We start from the raw sequence: 23844 nt of genomic DNA on the forward strand, positions 1-23844 counted from the left end.
CCAAGCCCAGCAGCTTCTCACCGCCCTCTGAGCACCCCCCGGTCAGCACCCTGATAGCTCCTTGATAACCCCCCCACATACCACTGAGGGACAAACCACAGACACAGATTGTCCTCCTTAATGGAATCTAATGGTAAATTTATAGCAGAAAAAAAACTTTTTCACCAAACACAGTGTGTCTAACTCTGGTGTCAAACCCAGGCTGCGCCCTAGACTTCTGTCTGAGGGACAAACTAGGCTCACCCAGCCAATAATAATACACCACAGGCAAAACGACCTGAGAGCACAAGCAGGAAAGGGCTGGCACAGCACTTGAAGGGAGTGATTGAAAAAGCTTCTTCTACGTTCCCACGCACAAGTGGTTATCTCACCTGCTACCACGAAAAGACTTCCCCCTGCTACAATACAGCGGGTAACGCAAGCATTTCCCGTGACTGTGCTTCAAAACAAATGCTTTCTGGCCCACCACTCCACCCTGGACTTGACAGCCTCTATGACCAGGTCCAACTCTACAAGGCACAGTGCCCACTTTGCCGGACTCCTAAGGACATCGCTCTCAAACGCAGCCGAACAGCAAGATCAATAGACACCCATCGACACCCGACCAGCGAGACACCCTCCAAAGAACTTCAGGACCCCCCCTGGACGTACATCATGAGAGGACCCACGCCAAAGCGGACTTACATCCAGACCAACAGCACCCAGACACATGCCACACCCCCACGCACCAATCAACCCCCCCACATCAACCATGCCCACACCATTTAGGCCCCTTATGATCAGACCTATGCCCTCCTGCCACCAGTGCACCCCACCACCCGCAAAGAGGGCATCAACATGGAAGTCACACTACCCCAGGTAAGGAGCGGCGCAAACAGGCCCAAGCCCCATCTTTAACACTCGCCCAAGCAACGGCATGTAGCCAGATGCTCAGCAGGCTCTGCTCACACTTACTGGCCTGAGGCAAACCAGACCACAACATTGGACACTCTTATGGAACAAAAAAGCCTTCACTATATCATCCTGGAATATCAAGGCTGAGGTCATCTGCCTTTGGTCTATAGAGCAAGAACCCGGCTTCACCAAGAAATCGGTATGCCGACATTGTTCATCCTTTGCAAAGAAACCTGGGTATAGGGAGACGGACTCACTGGTTGCCCCTCTAGGTTTACAGAGAGCTGGTAGTCCATCCACCAAACTACCAGGTGTGAAACAGGGAAGGGACTCAGGGGAATGCTAATTTGTGGTATGAGCAGAAGCCTAACTCACTCCATTAATTATAATCAAAACAGGAAAGCTTTTCCATTTGGCTTAGAAATTATACAAGGGAAATTATCTCTAACAGAGCAATGTCTCCTGTGGTCTACCTATATCCCACTGAATCCCATATTTTAATGAAGAACAGCTTCTCCATCCTGGAGGGGGAATCAATCATTTCCAGGCCAGGGACATGTTATTAGTTCTGGTGGCGACCTAAATGCCAGAACTGGCACGAACCTGACACCTCAGCCACAGGGGGACAAACACCTGCCTGCAGGTGACAGCATTCCGCTCCCCCTTATGCCCCCTAGGCATAACTATGAACAACAATACCAACAAAAACGGGTCACAACTACTGCAGCTCTGTCGCACGCTTGGGTATGTACATAGTCAATGGTAGGCTTGAGGGGACTCATATGGTAGTACACTATAGCTCATCTCTTGGCAGTAGCCTGTAGACTACTTTAATCATCGACCTCAACCAAGTCTCTCAGAGCGTTCAGAGTCGCCACTGACACCCCTATCAGACCAAGCACAATACGTCTACTGAACAGAGCACATACTCAATCATGAGGCAATCAAAGCCAAGGAACTGAGTAACATTAAGAAATGCTATAGATGGAAGGAAGGATGCATTTGGAAACCTAACCCAAAAAAATTTGGCAACAGCAACATTCCAAATCCCTTTTAGACAACTTCCTGGTAAAACGTTTCCATCTGCAATAGTGAACGGTGTAACTGTGGCAGCTAGAAATCTTAACAGTATATTTGACCGTCTCAAGCTTCTCCTATCAAATCTAAAATTCAAATAGAAAACCAAAGAAAATGAACAAAATGACAAGATGGTTTGATGAAGAATGCAAAATCTAAAGAAATAAATTGAGAAACCTGTCCAAATCCAAAACATAGAGACCGGAAACCTGAGTCTACTCGCCTTCACTATGGTGAATACTAATAACAATACAGAAAATACACTACGGAAAAAGAAGGACAGCATGTGCAGAATCAGCTCAAATGTAATTGAAGAAATCCATAGACTCTAACCAATTCTGGAAAATTGGAAACACTAAACAAACCAACAACACGAAGAAATTATCTATCCAAAATGGAGATGCTAATGGGTAAACCACTTCTCCAATTTTTTTGGCTCTATAACAAAGACATAAAGAGCAAAAACATATACATGATTCAATACAAATACTAGAATCACTATTAAAACTACCAGACCCACTGGATTCTCAATTAGACCTGAATGAGTTACAGGACAAATAAAACCCTCCAACACAAAAGGCCTGTGGTGTTGATGGTATCCTTATGAAATGATCACATATACAGACAACAAATTCCAATTGGCTATAACTAAAACTTTTAACATCGTCCTTAGCTCTGGCATCTTCCCAACTTTTGGAACAAGGACTGATCACCCAATCCACCGGAAGTGGGACAAATTGACCCGCAATAATACCAAGTGGAATATGGTCACAGTAAACCTGGTAAAATACTCTGCGTTATCATTAACAGCAGACCTCGTACATTTCTGCAATGAACCAATTGTACTGAGCAAATGTCAAATTGGCTTTTTACGCCAAAATTACCGTACAACAGACCATGTTATTTCACCCTAACCCTAATTGCACAACCAAACAACAAAAACAAAGGCAAAGTCTTCTCATTGACTTTGTTGATTTCAAAAAAGCTTCGACTCAATTTGGCAATGAGGGTTGCTATACAAATTGATGGAAGTTGCTTGGGGGTAAAACCATACGACATTATAAAATCCATGTACACAAACACAAGTGTGCGGTAAAATTGGCAAAAAAACACCATTTCTTCACACAGGTGTGGGGTGAGACAAGGATGCAGCTTAAGCCCACCCCCCTTCAACATATATTCAACGAATTGGCGGCGGGCACTAGAAGTCTACAGAACCCGGTCTCACCTCCTAGAACGAGTCAATGTCTACTGTTTGCTGATGATCTGGTGCTTTCTGTCCCAACCAACGGAGGGCCTACAGACAGCACACTAGATCTTCTGCACAGATTCTGTCAGCTGGGCCCTGACAGTTAAATCTCAGTTAAGCACCTAAAATAATGGTGTTCCAAAAAAAGGTCCCAGTACCAGGACCACAATCCATCTAGACACCGTTGCCCTAGAGAGCACCAAAAAAACTAATACATACCTCGGCCTAAACATACAAACCAACAGGTAACTTCCACAAGCTGTGAACGATTTGAGAGACAAGCAAGAAGGGCATTCTTATGCCATCAAAAGGAAACATAAATTCAAATACCATTCGGATCTGGCTAAAAATACTTGAATCAGTCATAGACCATTGCCTTCTATGGTTTCGAGGTCTGGGGTCCGCTCACCAACCAAGATTTCACAAAATGGGGCAACAAACCAAATTGAGACTCTGCATGGCGATTCTGCAAAACTTCCTCGTGTACACGAGAACACCAAATATGCATGCAGAGCAGAATTAGGGGATACTCTCACTAATTATCAAAATCCAAGAAGAGCCGTTAAATTCTACACCACTAAAAGGAGGATTCCCAACTTTCCATAAACAAAGCCATCACCCTACAGAGAGATGAACCTGGAGAAGAGTCCCCTAAGCAAGCTGGTCCTAGGGCTTCTGTTCACAAACACAAACACACCCCACAAAGCCCCAGGAACACAGCACAATTAGACCCAACCAATCATGAGAAACAAAAAGTTTAATTACTTTGAGACATTGGAAAGAAATTAACAAAAAAAACAGAGCAAACTAGAATGCTATTTGGCCCTAAACAGAGAAGGTCACAGTGGCAGAATACCTGACGCACTGTGACTGACCCAACACTTAAGGAAAGCTTTGACTTGTAAGACTCAGTGAGCATAGCCTTGCTATTGAGAAAGGCCGCCGTAGGCAGACATGGCTCTCAAGAGAAGACAGGCTAATGTGCACACTGCCCCACAAAATGAGGGTGGAAACCGAGCTGCACTTCCTAACCTCCTGCCCAAATGTATGAACCATATTAGAGACACATATTTCCCTCAGATCACACAGATCCACAAAGAATTCGAAAACAAATCCAATTTGATAAACTCCCATATCTTATGGGTGGAAATTCCACAGTGTGCCATCACAGCAGAACAGATTTGTTGACCTGTTGCAAAGAAGGGCAACCAGTGAAAAAAACACCCATTGTAAATACAACCCATATTTATGCTTACTTATTTTAACTTGTGTGCTTTAACCATCTGTATCATTGTTACAACACTGTAATATATTAATATGACACTCGTAATGTCTTTATTGTTTTGAAACTTCTTGTATGTGTAATGTTTACTGTTAATATCGTTTTGTTTGTTTCACTTTTGTGTATTGTCTACCTCATTTGCTTTTGGCAATGTTAACACATGTTTCCCATTGCCAATAAAGCCCTTGAATTGAATTGAATTGAATTGACAGAGAGACAGAGAGAGAGACAGAGACAGTGACAGAGAGAGACGGAGAGAGAGAGAGGAGAGAGACGGAGAGAGAGAGAGAGAGAGAGAGAGAGAGAGAGAGAGAGAGAGACAGCGAGAGACAGCGAGACAGAGAGAGACAGAGACAGAGAGAGACAGAGAGATAGACAGTGATAGAGACATAGCTTGAACAAAATACATTTTGACATCGCAAAATAAACTTTTATTAAATATGTCTGATTCTGACGCATTAGAAGTATTTTCTTTGCTGGCAAAAACAGGAAGGAATTATTACACTTACACTGAAAGACATTGAATTCAAAGCAACATTTCCCAGACATATCTCAAATTTCAATTAAATCTTTGGCGTACGAAGGCCAACAGGCAATTGGAAGCTAAACCCAGATGGTTCTATTATGCTGGAGAGGAGCGCTGAATGAACAGGAGAAGCAGACAAGTGATACCAGTGTTGTGACAACCATGTCAAAGTATCTTAACCATGAATACACAGCACACCATTTTTTCAAAGGGGATTATTTATTTTTCTCCGAATGACTGTGAGGGCAAATGTATAGTTGACAGACAAGGATGAACCCATCTCTGAGAGAGAGAAAGCTCCAGGATCTTGCAATGAGTGGGACCAGTCGCAGCCTGTGTTGGGAATACACCAGGGGAACTGTTTAGTAACACCGAAATGCTTGTGTTACTAAACTCAGCCCCCCAAAAACGGTGGAACGGTCGTTAAGACACTAACAGCTTACAGACTGTAGGAAATTTAGGTCACAGTTATGAAAATTTAGGACACTAAAGAGGCCTTTCTACTGACTCTGAAAAACACCAAAAGAAATATGCCCAGGGTCCCTGCTCATCTGCGTGACCGTGCCTTAGGCATGCTGCAAGGAGGCATGAGGACTGCAGATGTGGTCAGGGCAATACATTGCAATGTCCGCACTGTGAGACATCTAAGACAGCGCTACAGGGAGACAGGACGGACAGCTGATCGTCCTCGCAGTGCCAGACTACGTGTAACAACACCTGCACAGGATCGGTACATCCGAACATCACACCTGCGGGAGAGGTACAGGATGGCAACAACAACTGCCCAAGTTACACCAGGAACGCATAATCCCTCCATCTGTGGTCAGACTGTCCTCAATAGGCTGAGAGAGGCTGGACTGAGGACTTGTAGGCCTGTTGTAAGGCAGGTCCTCACCAGACATCACCAGCAACAACGTCGCCTATGGGCACCAACCCACCGTCACTCGACCAGACAGGACTGGCAGAAAGTGCTCTTCTCTGACGATTCACAGTTTTTGTCTCACCAGGGGTGATGGTCGGATTCGCGTTTATCGTTGAAGGAATGAGCGTTACACCGAGGCCTGTACTCTGGAGGGGATTGATTTGGAGGTGGAGCTGGGGCGGTGTGTCACAGCATCATCAGACTGAGCTTGTTGTCATTGCAAGCAATCTCAACGCTGTGCATTACAGGGAAGACATCCTCCTCCATCATGTGGTACCCTTCCTGCAGGCTCATCCTGACATGACCCTCCAGCATGACAATGCCACCAGTCATACTGCTCGTTATGTGCGGGATTTCCTGCAAGACAGGAATGTCAGTGTTCTGCCATGGCCAGCGAAATTCCGGATCTCAATCCCATTGAGCACGTCTGGGACCTGTTGGATTGGAGGGTGAGGGATAGGGCCATTCCCCCCAGAAATGTCTGGGAACTTGCAGGTGCCTTGGTGGAAGAGTGTGGTAATATCTCACAGCAAGAACTGGCAAATCTGGTGCAGTCCATGAGGAGGAGATGCACTGCAGTACTTAATGCAGCTGGTGGCCACACCAGATACTGACTGTTTCTTTTGATTTTGACCCCCCCTTTGTTCAGGGGCACATTATTCCATTTCTGTTAGTCACATGTCTGTGGAACTTGTTCAGTTTATTTCTCAGTTATTGAATCTTATGTTCATACAAATATTTACACATGTACAGTTTGCTGAAAATAAACGCAGTTGACAGTGAGAGAACGTTTATTTTTTTTGCTGAGTTTAGCTTTTAACAATGCAGTCAAATGTCAAACAGCTAATATGTAAAGAAACATACAAAAAAGAAAAGCAAGAAATCAAGAATAGTTTGACGAATCCAATTAACAACCCAAATAGCACTGTAACAGTATCAAACTGCAAGCTATACATACAGTGCCTTCGGAAAGTATTCAGGCCCTTTTACTTTTTCCACATTTTGTTACGTTACAGCCTTATTCTAAAATAGATTATATCGTCAATCTACACAAAGTACCCCATAATGACAAAGCGAAAACAGGTTTTTGGGAATGTTTGCAAATGTATCAAAGAACAGAAATACCTTATTTACATAAGTATTCAGACCCTTTGCTGTGAGACTCGAAATTGAGCTCAGGTACATCCTGTTTCCATTGATCATCCTTGAGATGTTTCTAAAACTTGATTGGAGTCCACCTGTGGTAAATTCCATTGATTGGACATTATTTGGAAAGGCACACACCTGTCTATGTAAAGGTCCCACAGAGAAAAAAACAAGCCATGAGGTTGAAGGAATTGTCTGTAGAGCTCCGAGACAGGATTGTGTCGAGGCACAGATCTGGGGAAGGACACCAAAAAAATGTCTGCACCATTGAAGATCCCCAAGAACACAGTGGCCTCCATCATTCTTAAGAAGTCTGGATTCACCAAGACTCGTCCTAGAGCTGTCCGCCTGGACAAACTGAGCAATCAGGGGAGAAGGGCCTTGGTCAGGGAGGTGACCAAGAACCCGATGGTCACTCTGAAAGAGCTCCAGAGTTCCTCTGTGGAGATGGGAGAATCTTCCAGAAGGACAACCATCTAAGCAGCACTCCACCAATAAGGCCTTTATAGTAGAGTGGCCAGACGGAAGCCACTCCTTAGTTAAAGGCACATGACTGCCCACTTGAAGTTTGCCAAAAGGCACCTAATGACTCTCAGACCATGTGGAACAAGATTCTCTGATCTGATGAAACCAAGATTGAACTATTTGGCCTGAATGCCAAACATCACGTCTGGAGGAACCTGGCACCATCCCTACGGTGAAGCATGGTGGTGGCAGAATCATGCTGTGGGGATGTTTTTCAGTGCCAGGGACTCTGAGACTAGTCAGTATTGAGGGCAAGATGAACGGAGCAAAGTACAGAGAGATACTTAATGAAAACCTGCTCCAGAGTGCTCAGGACCTCAGACTGGGGCAAAGGTTCACCTTCCAACAGGACAACGACCCTAAGTACACAGCCAAGACAACACAGGAGTGGCTTCGGGACACATCTCTGAATGTCCTTGAGTGGCCCAGCCAGAGCCTGGACTTTAACCCGATCGAACATCTCTGGAGAGACCTGAAAATACCTTTGCAGCGATGCTCCCCATCCAACCTGACAGAGCTTGAGAGGATCTGCAGAGAAGAATTGGAGAAATTACAAAAAATACAGGTGTTCCAAGCTTGTAGCATCATAGACTCGAGTCTGCCAAAGATGCTTTAACAAAGTACTTAGTAAAGGGTATGAATACTTATGTAAATGTGATATTTCATTTAAAAAAATTATACATTTGCTAAAATTTCAAAAAACATGTTTTTGCTTTGTCATTATGAGGTATTGTGTGTAGATTGATGAAAAAAAGCAATTTAATCAACTTTAGAATAAGGCTGTAATGTAACAAAATGTGGAAAAAGTTAAGGGGTCTGAATACTTTCTGAATGCACTGTGTGTACACCGGGGAAATTTACACAAGCTAAACTAAGACTGATATGTACAGCAGTAGATTTATTAAGTGAGCTATATCAAAAATCCAGTATATAAATAAATATACAGTGTGTATAAACAGTAGCCCATAGGGCTCTAGTCAAAAGTAGTGCACAATAAAGGAAACACAATGTCATTTGGGATCCAGCCCGGGTCTGGTGTGAACAGTATGTAGGCTGACTGCCTCATGGCCACTGAGAGGGGTTTTAGTGTACGATGTGACAAACAGGAAGATGGCACAATGGTCCATAAAGCAGGGTCTGATAGCCTTAAAAGCACCATGCACAGTAAAGCTGTCCCAACATGTCCCTACTGAGCCACAACACTACAACGCCACAGCACGGCCATTTTGTCTAAACGGTAACCGTGGGCGTGTTTTGTTCTCCATCTGCGCCGCCATTCGCAGTGGAGGAAGTTAAAAGATCTGGGCTAGCAGCAGGGCGTTGGCAGGCAGGGACCACTGGGCTGTAATGGCTCTGCAGTCAAACTGTCTGTGAATGTTCACCAGCTCACCAGCATGTACAGCGACCAAACGACCTTTCTATTTTCATAGGTGCGAGTGATATGTATAATACAGGGGACTAATGGAGGAGCTGGGGACATTTCTATCCGGGACAGGGCATCCATTTCCACACAGCAAATACTACTTTCACATAATGAATCTGTGGGGAGGAATAAACTTAATGAGGTGAGCACGTGACCGTGAGGACGGGTGGGGGGGAGGTGTTCATGAGAGAACTGAGAAGGATGGGGATTGTTAGAAGGGTTGTTAATAACAAAACTGTAACACATGAAGTGCTGTCAAGGGAGGCCTGGGGCATGGCCACATCTCACCTGGCTGGCAAAACACTCAATAGCACGGCCCTGATTAAGAAGAAGAAGGAATGGTAGTTTCTCAGGCAGTTATATGTGCCCTGCACAACTTTACAATATAAGTGGCACGGTTTAGGCCATATTCCCACTACAAAATATGAAGGCGAGTCTGAGGAGCGGTGTGGCGAAAAATAATTCTAATTTTCAAGGAGTCCACAGTTGGTTAGGTTAGCCCCAAGAAAACAATTTCCCACCCATCACCACACAATGTTACAAATGGAAAACATCTACGTGTATGATCTACATTTGACATGTTTTAGGTGGTGGGGACGGGCTTCCATAGCTTTACCTGGCTCAGTGCAGCCGGCAGTTACTGTGACAATTTCAGAATGTATCAGGCTGTTACCGCAATTTCAGGTAAAAACTCAAAACAAGTCTCAAATATTAGGTAAATGTCTATACATTTCAACTGTTTCAAAAACATTGCTCTGCTATTACCATTTTTACTGTAGAGCTGTTGGCTCAACTAGACAATTCTGTTTACACTGCCCTGCTTCAAGGGTTGCAACTGTCAGGCAGGTGTCATGCGCTACCTCCGGTAGGTAGTGGTCGAGACGTAGCAAGTACGCAAGTTTACATTTGAGTAATAGGTGTTGCCAACTGTATTTTTTTTGAAAAGTCTAGTAAGTGTGAAGAGGCTCTTTTGACCAAGGTCCATAGTGCAATACTTTTTCTCATCAAAAGAAATATAGGATATATAGGTGAAATTATAGGTGTCAGAGGAAAGCCCTAAAAATTGTCAAAGACTCCAGCCACCCTGGTCATAGACTGTTCTCTCTGCTACCGCACAGCAAGTGGTAACGGAACGCCAAGTCTAGGTCCATAAGACTCCTGAACAGCTAATCAAAGGGCTACCCAGACCCCTCTTTTACGCTGTTGCTACTCTCTGTTTATAATCTATGCATAGTCACTTTAACTCTACCTACATGTACATATAACCTCAATTACCTCGACTAACCGGTTCCCCCGCACATTGACTCTGTACCGGTACACCCTGTATATAGCCTCGCTTCTTATTCTACTGCTGCTGTTGAATTATTTGTTACTTTTATTTTCTATTTTTTACTTAAAAAAATAAATAATTACTTCTTAAACCATTGTTGGTTTAGGGCTTGTAAGTAAGCATTTCACTGTAAGGTCTACCTGTTGTATTTGGCACATGTGACAAATACAATTGGATTTGATTTGAAGTAGGGTTCCATTTGGGATGCAGACATGATGTCCTCATACAGGGTGTCCTCATACAGGGTGTCCTCATACAGGGTGTCCTCATACAGGGTGTCCCCATACAGGGTGTCCTCATACAGGGTGTCCTCATACAGGGTGTCCTCAAACAGGGTGTCCTCATACAGGGTGTCCTCATACAGGGTTGTCCGCTCATACAGGGTGTCCCCATACAGGGTGTCCTCATACAGGGTGCCCATACAGGGTGTTCCTCATACAGGGTGTCCCATATACAGGGTGTCCTCATGACAGGGTGTCCTCATAGGGTCATACACGGGTGTCCTCATACAGGGTGGGTCCTCATACAGGGTGTCCCCATACCAGGGTGTCCTCATACAGGGTTTCCTCATAACATAGGGTGTCCCCAACTAAAGGGTGTCCTCATACAGGGTGTCCTCAAATACAGGGTGTCCTCATACAGGGTTCCTCATACAGGGTGTCCTCCATAACAGGGTGTCCCCATACAGGGTGTCCCTCATACAGGGTGTCCCTCATACAGGGTGTTCCTCATACAGGGTGTCCTCATACAGGTGTCGCTCCATACAGGGGTATCCTCATACAGGGTGTCCTCATACAGGGTGTCCTCATACAGGGTGTCCCCATACAGGGTGTCCTCATACAGGGTGTCCTCATACAGGGTGTCCCCATACAGGGTGTCCTCATACAGGGTGTCCTCATACAGGGTGTCCTCATACAGGGTGTCCCCATACAGGGTGTCCCCATACAGGGTGCCATATAATGGAGGTAAGGGACCGTAGTTTGTAAACTGAGTGTACAAAACATTATGAACACCTGCTCTTTCCATGACATACTGTTGCCTGACCAGGTGAATCCAGGTGAACACTATGAACCCTTGTTGATAAACAGGTTAAATAAGGATGGTGTATGTGTGCCATTTAGAGGGTGAATAGGCAAGACAAAATATTTAAGTGCCTTTGAACGGGGTATGGTAGTAGGTCCCCGGCGCACCGGTTTGTGTCAAGAACTGCAACGCTGCTGGGTTTTTCACACAACAGTTCCCTGAGTATACCGAGATTGGTTCACCACCCAAAGGACATCCAGCCAACTTCAATATTAGGAAGTTTTGTAACTTAATGTTTTGTATACTCAGACTATTCAGTTTCAGTACAAAATATTGCTCAACATTGTTTAATATGACATTAAAACAATGACATTCTTGGAAGTAGGAAAACTACAGACAGAACAGGTTTGTGTGTATAACTTACAAACAATTCATACTTAGAATAATGAGAGTAAAACAATTTGATGTAGCTATAAAATGACATGACATTGCAGTGGTATGACGAGCCATATACTGCACAGTATTCAGCATCGTGTACATTACTGGCTTGTGTACAGACCTCCGCTTCACACTGTGAACCCGGGTGGCCCTGCAAGCGGTTGGCTGAGGTCTGCAGGGTGTGAACTGTGCCTGAAACTGATCTACTCCTCCAAAACCAAAGTGTTTTTGTAACTGAGCTAATGGCTTTAGACACAAGGGGTCAAAGATCAGCAAGCAATAAGACAGACACTTAAGAAAAGAGTCCACACTGTGAGCACAGGGCACAGTGAAAAGCAGTTTTGATAGCTAATGCAATAACCACAGCCAGACATCAAACCAAGCAGACCGATAAGAGACCAGAGAGCAGTCAAATGCTGAGAGAAGAAAAACAGAAGAGGAGGACAAGTGAACTTCCATCCATCGCGGTTGCTCTAATTTGTCCGACATGTGACGTGTCCGATTGATTATTATCAGGAATCGCGTGGAGCGGCAATGGCCCCTCAATTGCTTGTTTCTGAACTCGGTCTGATCCTGGGAGAGTCATTTTTAAACGCAATCTACAGGCTGGGGCCTCATCCCAAAAAACACCCTATTCCCTAGTGCGCTACTTTTGACCGTGGTCAATGTAGGGAGAAGGGTAGGGAGAAGGGTAGGGAGAAGAGTAGCAGGAAGGGTAGGCAGAAGGGTAGTCAGAAGGATAGGGAGAAGGGTAGGGTGAAGGGTGGGAGAAGGGTAGGGAAAAAAGGTAGGGAGAAGGGTATGGAGAAGGGTAGGAGTAAGGGTAGGTGGAAGGGTAGGAGGTATGTTAGGGAGAAGTGTAGGATGAAGGGTAGGGAGAAGGGTAGGGAGAAGGGTAGGAGTAAGGGTAGGAGGAAGGGTAGGAGGTAGGGTAGGGAGAAGGGTAGGGAGAAGGGTAGGAGGTAGGGTAGGGAGAAGGGTAGAAGGAAGGGTAGGAGGTAGGGTAGGGAGAAGGGTAGGGAGAAGGGGACCATTTAGGACACACACTGCTGGTGAGTTGTAACTTCACCCCGTCTGTGTTGGAAGATGGGGGCGTTGGATTGGGCTGGCTGAATGGGAAGAAGAAATCGGTCGGTCAGCCTGGCTGCTTCACAGACCTCCTGCTGTGCTGCAGGCTGCAGCAGACAGGCTGTGCTTTGTTGTGGTCCATCATTCAGGAGATGAAAGCTATTCAAATAATCAGCCATGTAAGTTCTGTTAGCTCTGTTTGGATTGTTTTAGCGAGAGTTGTTTTAATTAAAGGGGGGTCGGGAAATGGGCCTGACCCGGGATGTTGTTCAGAAGTAAAGACAAGGGCAAACAAAGTTGTTCTCTTGTTTGTATTAATTTCCAAACAAGCAATGGAGTTGTGCTGTGGGGTAATTTGCTGACCAGTTCTTACATTTACATTACATTTAAGTCATTTAGCAGACGCTCTTATCCAGAGCGACTTACAAATTGGTGCATTCACCTTATGATATCCAGTGGAACAACCACTTTACAATAGTGCATCTAACTCTTTTAAGGGGGGGGGGGGGGGGTAGAAGGATTACTTTATCCTATCCTAGGTATTCCTTAAAGAGGTGGGGTTTCAGGTGTCTCCGGAAGGTGGTGATTGACTCCGCTGACCTGGCGTCGTGAGGGAGTTTGTTCCACCATTGGGGTGCCAGAGCAGCGAACAGTTTTGACTGGGCTGAGCGGGAACTGTACTTCCTCAGAGGTAGGGAGGCGAGCAGGCCAGAGGTGGATGAACGCAGTGCCCTTGTTTGGGTGTAGGGCCTGATCATTCTTGTGTGGGTAGTCTGTGTGTCTGAGTGTGGTGTGCATGTGCATCTGTGTTTGCGTGTGTATTCAAGGATGTACAGTATGCCACCTGGATGTGTTTGGAGGGAAAGGTGATGGCTGGTGATTTATTGTATTCCCATCAGCTACACTCCTTGTTGAAACACTAGAGTAACGTCACCACGAAATACGACAAAAGCCTGAGCCAGGATTCCATATGCATTTCTAGAGCACCCCACAATCATATCTCCAGCTTGTCACAGGCCAATGGCCAAGAGCCAAAGACTTACATCAATACTATTGAGTGGATGGCAGGCTGCAATCTCTTCCTATTGGCTTCAAAATGATTGGTTGACAAAGGGGTTGAAAGAGTATTTCTGTGTGGGGGAAACAGAGGAATAAGGTGTTGAGGGGGAGAAGCCTAAAGCACTTTCCTATACGTCCTCCTCCACCTTGTCGCCATCCATAAGGAAAGCGATAGTAAAACGTGGGTTTTGTACAGTTTTCTCTAGATAAGGGACTGTTATGCCAATCCCCTTCACCCTGACTCATTTTGTCCATAATACTTAACCATTTAAAATGGTTCTTAGAGGACAGCTGGTTTTCAGTCATCATTTGATAGAATAATATTTTCTTTGCTCTGAATCCTTCAATCTCATGCTGATTCTTTTGCGGTTTTAGAAAAATTAACACTTTAGTCTATTTCTGTGTGTTTTTGTACGGTTGATAATGGTGGTGACAGTCTTATAAATACCATTTGAGGTCATAATGCTGTATTAAAATTAGACTCATAACAGATATAAGATTTTAATTTGATCACCCTTTTGCAGTGCAGCAAATGTAAAACTAGTAGTGTATTTGAGGTTTTAAAATGCTTCTGAAGTTTGTAATTTCCACCTTGAAAATTAAGACTTGATTTTCCCTCACGAAAAGTGCATCAACAACTACAAAAATGTCCATTAATTACAATCCACGTAATGATTCACATTTCATGTTCCTGCAGGATTATTTTCCTGCTGTAGAAAACTGGCTTCAAATGAAGATCCTACATCTGTACCTAATCCTTGCATTTTCAGCAGACTCTATAATGTTCCACCCCACCGCTCTTCACACAGGAAGGTAAACAAATAAGTCTTCACTGACATTTGAGCATTACTACTTATGTGAGCCTCTTCCGTCGCTGGCTTGCACTGAAACGGTAATCAAGTGTAATGTTGCGATTGAACACCTGCCTAATTTGGATGAAGCATGCATGGTAGTGTCTGCCGGGGATCTCTGGCGCTCTAATGTGAGATGACAGAACATTTCTGCATGTTCACTTCTCCTCTCTAACTTCCTGGACCCAGCTTCACATGACACCATTGTAAACCATGTACTGTATTCCACTACTTGCTTCTATTGATAGAAGCTTAAGGCTGATAATTACTGTGTTTTACTGTCCCAGTCAAAATGGGAAATTATCTTTAGAGGAGTAGAGACGAGTAGGGGCATTGCCTCCTCAGCCAGTCATGCATACGTTCTTGTAGACAGTAAGGACTCAATGGATACTGTTCACGGGTCTTCAAGGGGAAATTATTTTTCACCACAGGTAGACAGCAAGACACAGCCTTCCCCGTCCCAGACCAAGCAATGAAAAGCAGTAAACATTATCAACAGGGAAACAGTCAGTAAATAATAGATGTAGTGCTGCCTACTGGCTGTTACATTGTTCAGTGTGATGTGTAACAACAAGAAACAACCTTCACTGTCCCAGTATCGACAGTGAAACAGAGGAGCTTAACATTAGAACACTGCTACTGTTATATTGTATTAGAGTGGCCTTTTACCGACCAGTAGATACATCCTGATGGCAGGGGGTCGAAGCAGTGACTGAGTGGGTGGTCTGCATTATGGATAATAAGGAAGGTTGTTTTCCTGAATTGCACATTTGTTCAGGAGGGAAGGGTCTGGGAGTCCAATGATAATCAATGCAGTATTTGTGATCCGAGGTAATTTGTTATGAATTGAAGCTGTTAGCAAACTGAAGTTGCAGGTTTGACAGAATATATGTGCAGATGTTAAATATTGCTGGGATGCTTATGCCATACTTTGAATTAGATATGAAAACTCAACATACATGTAAAGGACATTTCCTACATACAAGCCTGCCATTCGAACTGGCTCAATTCATTAATTGAAATGAATCCTAGTACAATATAAAAGCATATAGAAGCTGAATACAACCTCTTATAATGGAGACTGCATACGGTAAGAGACCAATATGTGCATTGATATGGTTTCCAGGACAATAGCCTTGAGTGCCAGGACACAGACTACAAATGGATGAGGCACAAATCATTTCCCTCTTTCATTTATTTAATGCCCCATTTGTTTGACTCCATTTGTATTGAATGAAAGAATTACTTAGAAAAATAAAGTCTAGCCATTCGTCACTGTTTTTGTTGCTGTCTGTATTGTAAGAAGGAATTCTGTGTCCTCAACTGACATAATTAGAACACCTTCTAGAGAATGTTTTGTTTGTAACTCACAGTTGTAGTGTGGATTTAATTATCTCCCAGCTACGGGTTTTAGAGTTCCTTTGATTCATTAAACAAAATGGTATCTTTTCAATTTGACTTGTTTGGTATCAGAACATCAACATGTTCAATAATAACAACATCACTGTGTGGTGATGTGGTTCTACCTTTGAAGAAGCAGTCCTTGCTGTGCACCACGTAGATCCGTCTCTTCTGCAGGCAGGCGGTGCGGTACACCTCACAGTGGTTCTCGTAGAACCTGCCGTCGGAGCCGCACACCGGCACAAAGGTGGGCCGACACTTCTCCTGGCACACACACTCTGCCCGGCCCGTCACCTCCAGCAGCACACACTGGCGGCCCCTCCCACAGTATGTCCTCCTGCAGGGTCCTCCGTCTGACCCAGAGTGGACTGGAAGAAACAGAGAGAGAGAGAGGGAAGCCAGGGTTTAGGTGGGAAGAAACACTGACAGAGACTGGAATAGACAGGAAGAAAGCCAGGGTTTAAGTTGGTAGAGTGCCAGTAGACTCTGAAAAACAACATGTACTGAACAGCATCCTATCATACTAAGAAAACCCAGTATGAAAACAGGAAGGATGGTTGGACAGGTTGTGTTGGAGGACAGAACATTAATCACTTTGAACACCTGTTGTGTGCGCCAGAAAAAAGTGAATAAAATCACTGAAAATAACAGTGTTGTGATTTTCCATTCTGGTGGACTCATTAACACCTCCCTTGAAAAAAAGAACAATATATTCCATACACACACACATACACGCATTGCACCTTACTTCTCCTCACACATCCCTCCTAGCACCTGTCAGTCCCGGACCCCTCACCATGGAGGCCCTCTCACTCCCTGCTGATTGAATCTATTTGCACTTAAAGCAGGGCAAAAGCTGCTGAGGCTTGCAGTCACTCCACCTTGGATTGATCTTCCCAGGCCCTGGGGCTTGGGAGGGACCGCTCTCCTGGTGGGATCTGAGCTGGGATTTATGGAGCCTGTTTTGGGAAAGAGCTGTGCTGGTGTTATGAGCTAGGCTGGGAGGAGAGAGAGGGGAGATAGAGCTGGGATTAGCAGCTAGGCTGCAGCGAGAAAGGGATGCTGGGCTGGGGTTATCGGCTAGGCACCGGCGCGAGAGGGATACTGGGCTGGGGTTAGCAGCTAAGCTGAGGCGAGAGATGGATGCTGGACTGGGGTTATCGGCTAAGCTGAGGCGAGAGATGGATGCTGGACTGGGGTTAGCGGCTAAGCTGAGGCGAGAGATGGATGCTGGACTGGTTAGCAGCTTAAGCTGAGCGAGAGACGGATTGCTGGACTTGGGGTTAGCAGCTAAGCTGAGGCGAGAAGATGGATGCTGGACTGGGTTAGCGGCTAAGCTGAGGCGAGAGAGGATCTGGAACTGGTTAGCGGCTAGCTGAGGCGAGAGACGGATGCTGACTGGGGTTAGCAGCTAAGCTGAGGCGAGAGACGGATGCTGGACTGGGGTTAGCAGCTAAGCTGCGGCGAGAGACGGATGCTGGACTGGGGTTAGGGCTAAGCTGAGGCGAGAGATGGATGCTGGACTGGGTGTTAGCCAGATAAGCTTGAGGCGAGAGACGGATGCTGGACTGGGGTTAGCAGCTAAGCTGAGCGAGAGATGGATGCTGGACTGGGGTTAGCGGCTAAGCTGAGGCGAGAGATGGATTGCTGACTGGGGTTAGCGGCTAGGCTGAGGCGAGAGACGGATGCTGGACTGGGGTTAGCGCTAAAGCTGAGGCGAGAGACGGATGCTGGACTGGGGTTAGCGGCTAAGCTGGGCGGCGAGAGACGGATGCTGACTGGGGTTAGCGGCTAAACTGAGGCCGAGAGACGGATGCTGGACTGGGGTTAGCGGCTAAGCTGAGGCGAGAGACGGATGCCTGGACTGGGGTTTAGCGCTAAGCTGAGGCGAGAGACGGATGCTGGACTGAGGTTAGCAGCAAGGCTGGCGCGAGAGACGGATGCTGGACTGGGGTTAGCAGCTAAGCTTGAGGCGAGACACGGATGCTGGACTGGAGTTAGCGGCTAAGCTGAGGCGAGAGATGGTGCTGGACTGGGTTAAGCGGCTAAGCTGCGGCGAGAGACGGATGCTGGACTGGGGTTAGCGCTAAGCTGAGGGAGAGACGGATGCTGGACGTGGGTTAGCGGCTAAGCTGAGGCGAGGAGAACGGATGCTGGACTGGGGTTAGCAGCTAAGCTGAGGCGAGAGACGGATGGCTGGACTGGGGTTAGCAGCTAAGCTGCGGCGAGAGACGGATGCTGGACTGGGGTTAGCGGCTAGCTGAGGCGAGAGATGGATGCTGGACTGGGGTTAGCAGCTAAGCTGAGGCGAGAGACGGATGCTGGACTGGGGTTAGCAGCTAAGCTGAGGCGAGAGATGGATGCTGGACTGGGGTTAGCGGCTAAGCTGAGGCGAGAGATGGATGCTGGACTGGGGGTTAGCGGCTAGGCTGAGGCGAGAGACGGATGCTGGACTGGGGTTAGCTGCTAAGCTGAGGCGAGAGACGGATGCTGGACTGGGGTTAGCGGCTAAGCTGCGGCGAGAGACGGATGCTGGACTGGGGTTAGCGGCTAAACTGAGGCGAGAGACGGATGCTGGACTGGGGTTAGCGGCTAAGCTGAGGCGAGAGACGGATGCTGGACTGGGGTTAGGGCTAAGCTGAGGCGAGAGACGGATGCTGGACTGAGGTTAGCAGCTAAGCTGAGGCGAGAGGACGGATGCTGGACTGGGGTTAGCAGCTAAGCTGAGGCGAGACACGGATGCTGGACTGGAGTTAGCGGCTAAGCTGAGGCGAGAGATGGATGCTGGACTGGGGTTAGCGGCTAAGCTGCGGCGAGAGACGGATGCTGGACTGGGGTTAGCGGCTAAGCTGAGGCGAGAGACGGATGCTGGACTGGGGTTAGCGCTAAGCTGAGGCGAGAGACGGATGCTGGACTGGGGTTAGCGGCTAAGCCTGCGGCGAGAAAAGGGATGCTGGACTGGGGTTAGCGGCTAAGCTGCGGCGAGAGACGGATTGCTGGACTGGGGTTAGCGGCTAAGCTACCTTTCTGGGGGAGCGGCAGGGATCTCAACCTCAGCGATGAAGCATCCTGGGCAGGTTGGGAATTATTGTCCAGGAATGTACTATATTGGGTATCTGATTAGCATCACTCAGCATAATATTTAATTCAGAAATTATCAGCATAATACATCATTGTTTTGATGCTCTAGAGGTCATCTTTTAATTCCCTTTTATGAAACCATTTGTAGCTCAACCTCAGACCCCTCTATCCCTACTATTATAATAAAACCGTTGAAAACACAAATTAAATCTGCCTTGAGTATAATCGTATCTAAACCCCTAGAATATTTAAACAAAGGTGCGGTTCCATTGTTAGAGGATGAAAGTCATTTAATTACATAAAGCAGACTCCAGAGGATGCACACGTGCACACACAGACAGACAAGACAACACAACACAGAGAGAGAGAGAGAGAGAAAGAGAGGAGAGAAAGAAAGGAGAAAAAGAAAGAAAGAAAGGAGAGAGAGGAGAGAGAGAGAGAGAGAGAGAAGAAGAGAGAGAGAGATAGAGAGAGAGAGGAGAGAGAGAGGAGAAGAGAAGAAAAGGAGAGAGAGAAAGAAAGAAAGACAGGAAGGTGAGAGAGAAAGGAGAAAGAAAGAAAGAAAGAAAGAAAGAAAGAAAGAAAGAAAGAAAGAAAGAAAGAAAGAAAGAAAGAAAGAAAGAAAGAAAGGAGAGAGCGAGAGCGTGTGTAGCTGAAGGCTGACCTGGCTTGGCCGTATTGATGTGTGCTCTGTCATAATGAAGTGTGAGGTGTCAGCCAGGAAGGAGTACAGGTACAGTCACGAAGGGTGTGTGTGTCTTGGGGGGGGTTACACAACACGATGCCTTATAATCCAGTTTGCTAATTGTTCTGCATGTATCCGCAAATCATTTGTGGGAATGCAAATACCCCGGCTCCTCAGTGACCTTGTTGTCGGTGTCAAGGTCAGGGACGATTACTGGATTGTTTGTATTCTCCAAGCACCAAAGATGAAATGCTCAGCACCGTCCGGAACCACTGGTTTTTTTCTTTTTCCCTCCTCCCCCCGTCCCTTCCCCATTCTCTCCCCTAAAGTCTACCTTTGCAGAACAGGCCACAACAAATCAATGAGAAAAGTTCTGAGGTTCTGGTGTTTAAAGTCCGGCATGCCTACAGTAAGCCTTCCTTCTCTACTCTCGTGGACCATGTAAGCTTCAGTTGTGACTAGCTTGGGAAGCTGAAGTGTCATTTGATAATCCTGTCTGAGCTGCAGCTCAATCGTTCTACATGGGCACTTACAAGTTCAACCAAGCCTTTGTGCCAATGGCAGTGAGAACATGCTGACTGACCAGCGGTGACAGGGCCTCACATCTCTAGTCCCTGCTTTGAGTCTTTCCTTTGTATATCTATTAGTCCCTCCTATCTAAGATCCAGTGGGCTTAGGCAGAATACAGACATTGTCCCTCATAATAATCCAAGACTTCTAGAATTTGGGTGAACATTGTCACTACGATCTATCATTGTTCCGTCTGTTATCCTCTTTTTCATAATCACAAGTCAAAATCACGTCCTCCCCTGAGTGCTTGATATTTACCAGAGGAATGTGTACGTCCTCCCCTGAGTGCTTGATATTTACCAGAGGAATGTGTGACGTCCTCCCTGAGTGCTTGATATTTACCAGAGGAATGTGTACGTCCTCTCCTGAGTGCTTGATATTTACCAGAGGAATGTGTACGTCCTCCCCTGAGTGCTTGATATTACCAGAGGAATGTGTACGTCCTCCCCTGAGTGCTTGATATTTACCAGAGGAATGTTGTACGTCCTCCCCTGAGTGCTTGATATTTACCAGAGGAATGTGTACGTCCTCCCCTGAGTGCTTGATATTTACCAGAGGAATGTGTACGTCCTCCCCTGAGTTCTTGATATTTACCAGAGGAATGTGTACATCCTCCCCTGAGTGCTTGATGGATTGACATTTGCTTTATTAATCCTTTTATGAAATAACAATCTTTCATTTTGCTCCCTTCAGATGCATCAGGTCTCTGTAATGAAAGGGTATCTTCAACAACATCTATCTGCAAAAACAGTATGTCAGTATACTCTGGAGGCAGAAGGACATGCTCTGTATTTAGTCGATAAAACACCTCTATTTGTACCTGAGGCTACATACTAAGCCTGATTAACATTTAAACAGCAATTAAAGAAAACTTTCCAAACCACAAAAGAAGAGATATGGCTGAGTTATCTGCCTTGAAACACTGAGGGACACTTAGAGGGAGGGAGACTGCCTGGCCTGCCAAACTGCTCTAATTAGAGAGGAAGTGCCACTTCTCTAGTGATGCGGGACTTCCAGTAACAGAGTAATAACTGAGCCCCAATCTACCGTCTTCGTCGTTTCTGTACTGCTAGTCACATCTCCTTAGGCTTAGGATATGGCATTTGCAAATACAATGTAGGTTCCAAAAGGAGGCTTTGGATTCTGCAATGATTTCTCAGATCATTCTATTTGGTTTAAATCAGATGAACATAATCACATTAAGAGACATGGCGTCAAACCTCTTCTCCCTCTGTGTGACACAATCAGGCAAAGTGTTTGTGACATATATTGTTTTAATATCAATAGACAAGAGGTCAGAGCTTGGGTGAGAGACTGCAGTGTATAAGATAAGTTCTCATGTCTGTGACATTGTGCCTATCGACCCCAATGGACATATACATTCATAGAGCTAAGATTTGAGCTGAGACTGAAACTAGCCCAACCTATAACCCTCTATGACCTCCCAGATGTGAGGATTGGAATTAACTCAATAAAGTTGACTTGACTTGGACGAGGATTGCAGCCAGGTCACATATGCAGGTTAGAGTGTTTTGTCATGAATCTTGTTCTGGAGGCAGCTCTGCAGAGTGGTCAGTAGCTGACACAGCAACAAAGTCATAAAATCTGATTTTAAACCTAACCCTAACCCTAACCACACTGCTAACCCTAATGCCTAACCCTAACCTTAAATTAAGACCAAAAAGCAAATGTTTGTTTTCATGAATATTTACATTATAGTCAATTTTGACTTCGGAGCTGGCCCATCTAATGGAAATCGCTCAGTTCTGCCTCAAGGACAAGGCTCATCTCAACCTGTGTCACATACAGTATCCTGAAAACAATTCTTCCAATTAAATTAAATGCTAATGTTCTGTTTTTATATCTGACCTCGAAAGATAGAAAAATACTCCCTCTGGCAGTGGTTTGAGAGAATTATGAAGTACCGTTAAAGGATAATTACGTTCAATATGAATTTTAACTAAAACTATTTTTCTCAATTAAGTGTTGCAAATTACCCATTAACTGCATGACCGCCTTCGTCGTGATAGGTTATCCAATATCCTGGGCTTTTCCATGGAAGATGAAAGTGGATATAAAACAGAAAGCTGAATATGGTATAAAATTGACAGAAATATTATTCACTTTAGAAAGCATCAAAAGTTCAAAGGTCCTAAATACGTTTGTAAAACAACTTACAAGGCAACTCCAGGGCACAATACAAATGACCCATAAGGCCTCACTCATAGTTCTACTCAGACTACAGGTGGTCATACTAACAACAAATCTGCTGATAAGCAACTACTTGCTAAGGTTAGGGTTAGGGTAAGTTAAGAATACGGGTTAGGGTAAGGGTTAAGGTTAGAGTTAGGGATAGGGTTAAGTTTAGGGTTAGGATCAAATCAAATCAAATCAAGTTTATTTTATATAGCCCTTCGTACGTCAGCTAATATCTCGAAGTGCTGTATAGAAACCCAGCCTAAAACCCCAAACAGCAAGCAATGCAGGTGTAGAAGCACGGCGGCTAGGAAAAACTCCCTAGAAAGGCCAAAACCTAGGAAGAAACCTAGAGAGGAACCAGGCTACGAGGGGTGGCCAGTCCTCTTCTGGCTGTGCCGGGTGGAGATTATAACAGAACATGGCCAAGATGATAATGGCCAAGGATAATGGTTAAGGTTAGGATTAGTAGCTAGTTAGTTGAAATGTCTGTACATTTTCCGTAGAGCATCTACAGATGGACTATCCAAATAAAGTGTTACCCTAACTTCCTGTTCTGTTTATAAGCTGCTGCCGCTCTCTATTTACCCGACACAGAATACCTTTAATTTATTAATCATAAATAAGGGCCATTTACCTTGGGTCTTGCACAAACACTAGTTAATTTTACCAAGAGTGTGAACATGAAAACTAAACAGACAATAGAGAGTACTTCTTCACTTAGGTGTGACCTGGGCAGGTATCTGTATTTCAGAGCCAAGCACAAAACTGTGACTCTGTATTCAATGGAGGGCAGTTTAAGAGGGTAAATCAAGAGGCAGACATAAAAGACAGGTGAAAGAGTGTGAAGAAGGTTCAAAGACACTGAGACATTGGAACAGAGAGAGGTATAGAGAAGTGGAACAGACAGAGGTATAGAGAAGTGGAACAGACAGAGGTATAGAGAAGTGGAACAGAGAGAGGTATAGAGAAGTGGAACAGACAGAGGTATAGAGAAGTGGAACAGACAGAGGTATAGAGACGTGGAACAGACAGAGGTATAGAGACGTGGAACAGACAGAGGTATAGAGAAGTGGAACAGACAGAGGTATAGAGAAG

General features: G+C 45.3%; 1 protein-coding gene across 1 annotated transcript in view; it reads right to left on the minus strand.

The window, feature by feature from the left end:
* Positions 1-23844, minus strand: part of LOC111950477 (follistatin-related protein 4-like) — a 158841-nt gene that overhangs the window by 105986 nt on the left and 29011 nt on the right. The window contains exon 2 of the mRNA XM_070434293.1: positions 16340-16582. Within this exon, the coding sequence (XP_070290394.1) occupies positions 16340-16582 (243 nt within the window). The remainder of the gene's footprint in view (positions 1-16339; positions 16583-23844) is intronic.

This window comes from Salvelinus sp. IW2-2015, linkage group LG23 (assembly GCF_002910315.2).
Source record: "Salvelinus sp. IW2-2015 linkage group LG23, ASM291031v2, whole genome shotgun sequence".
Lineage (NCBI taxonomy): Eukaryota > Metazoa > Chordata > Actinopteri > Salmoniformes > Salmonidae > Salvelinus > Salvelinus sp. IW2-2015.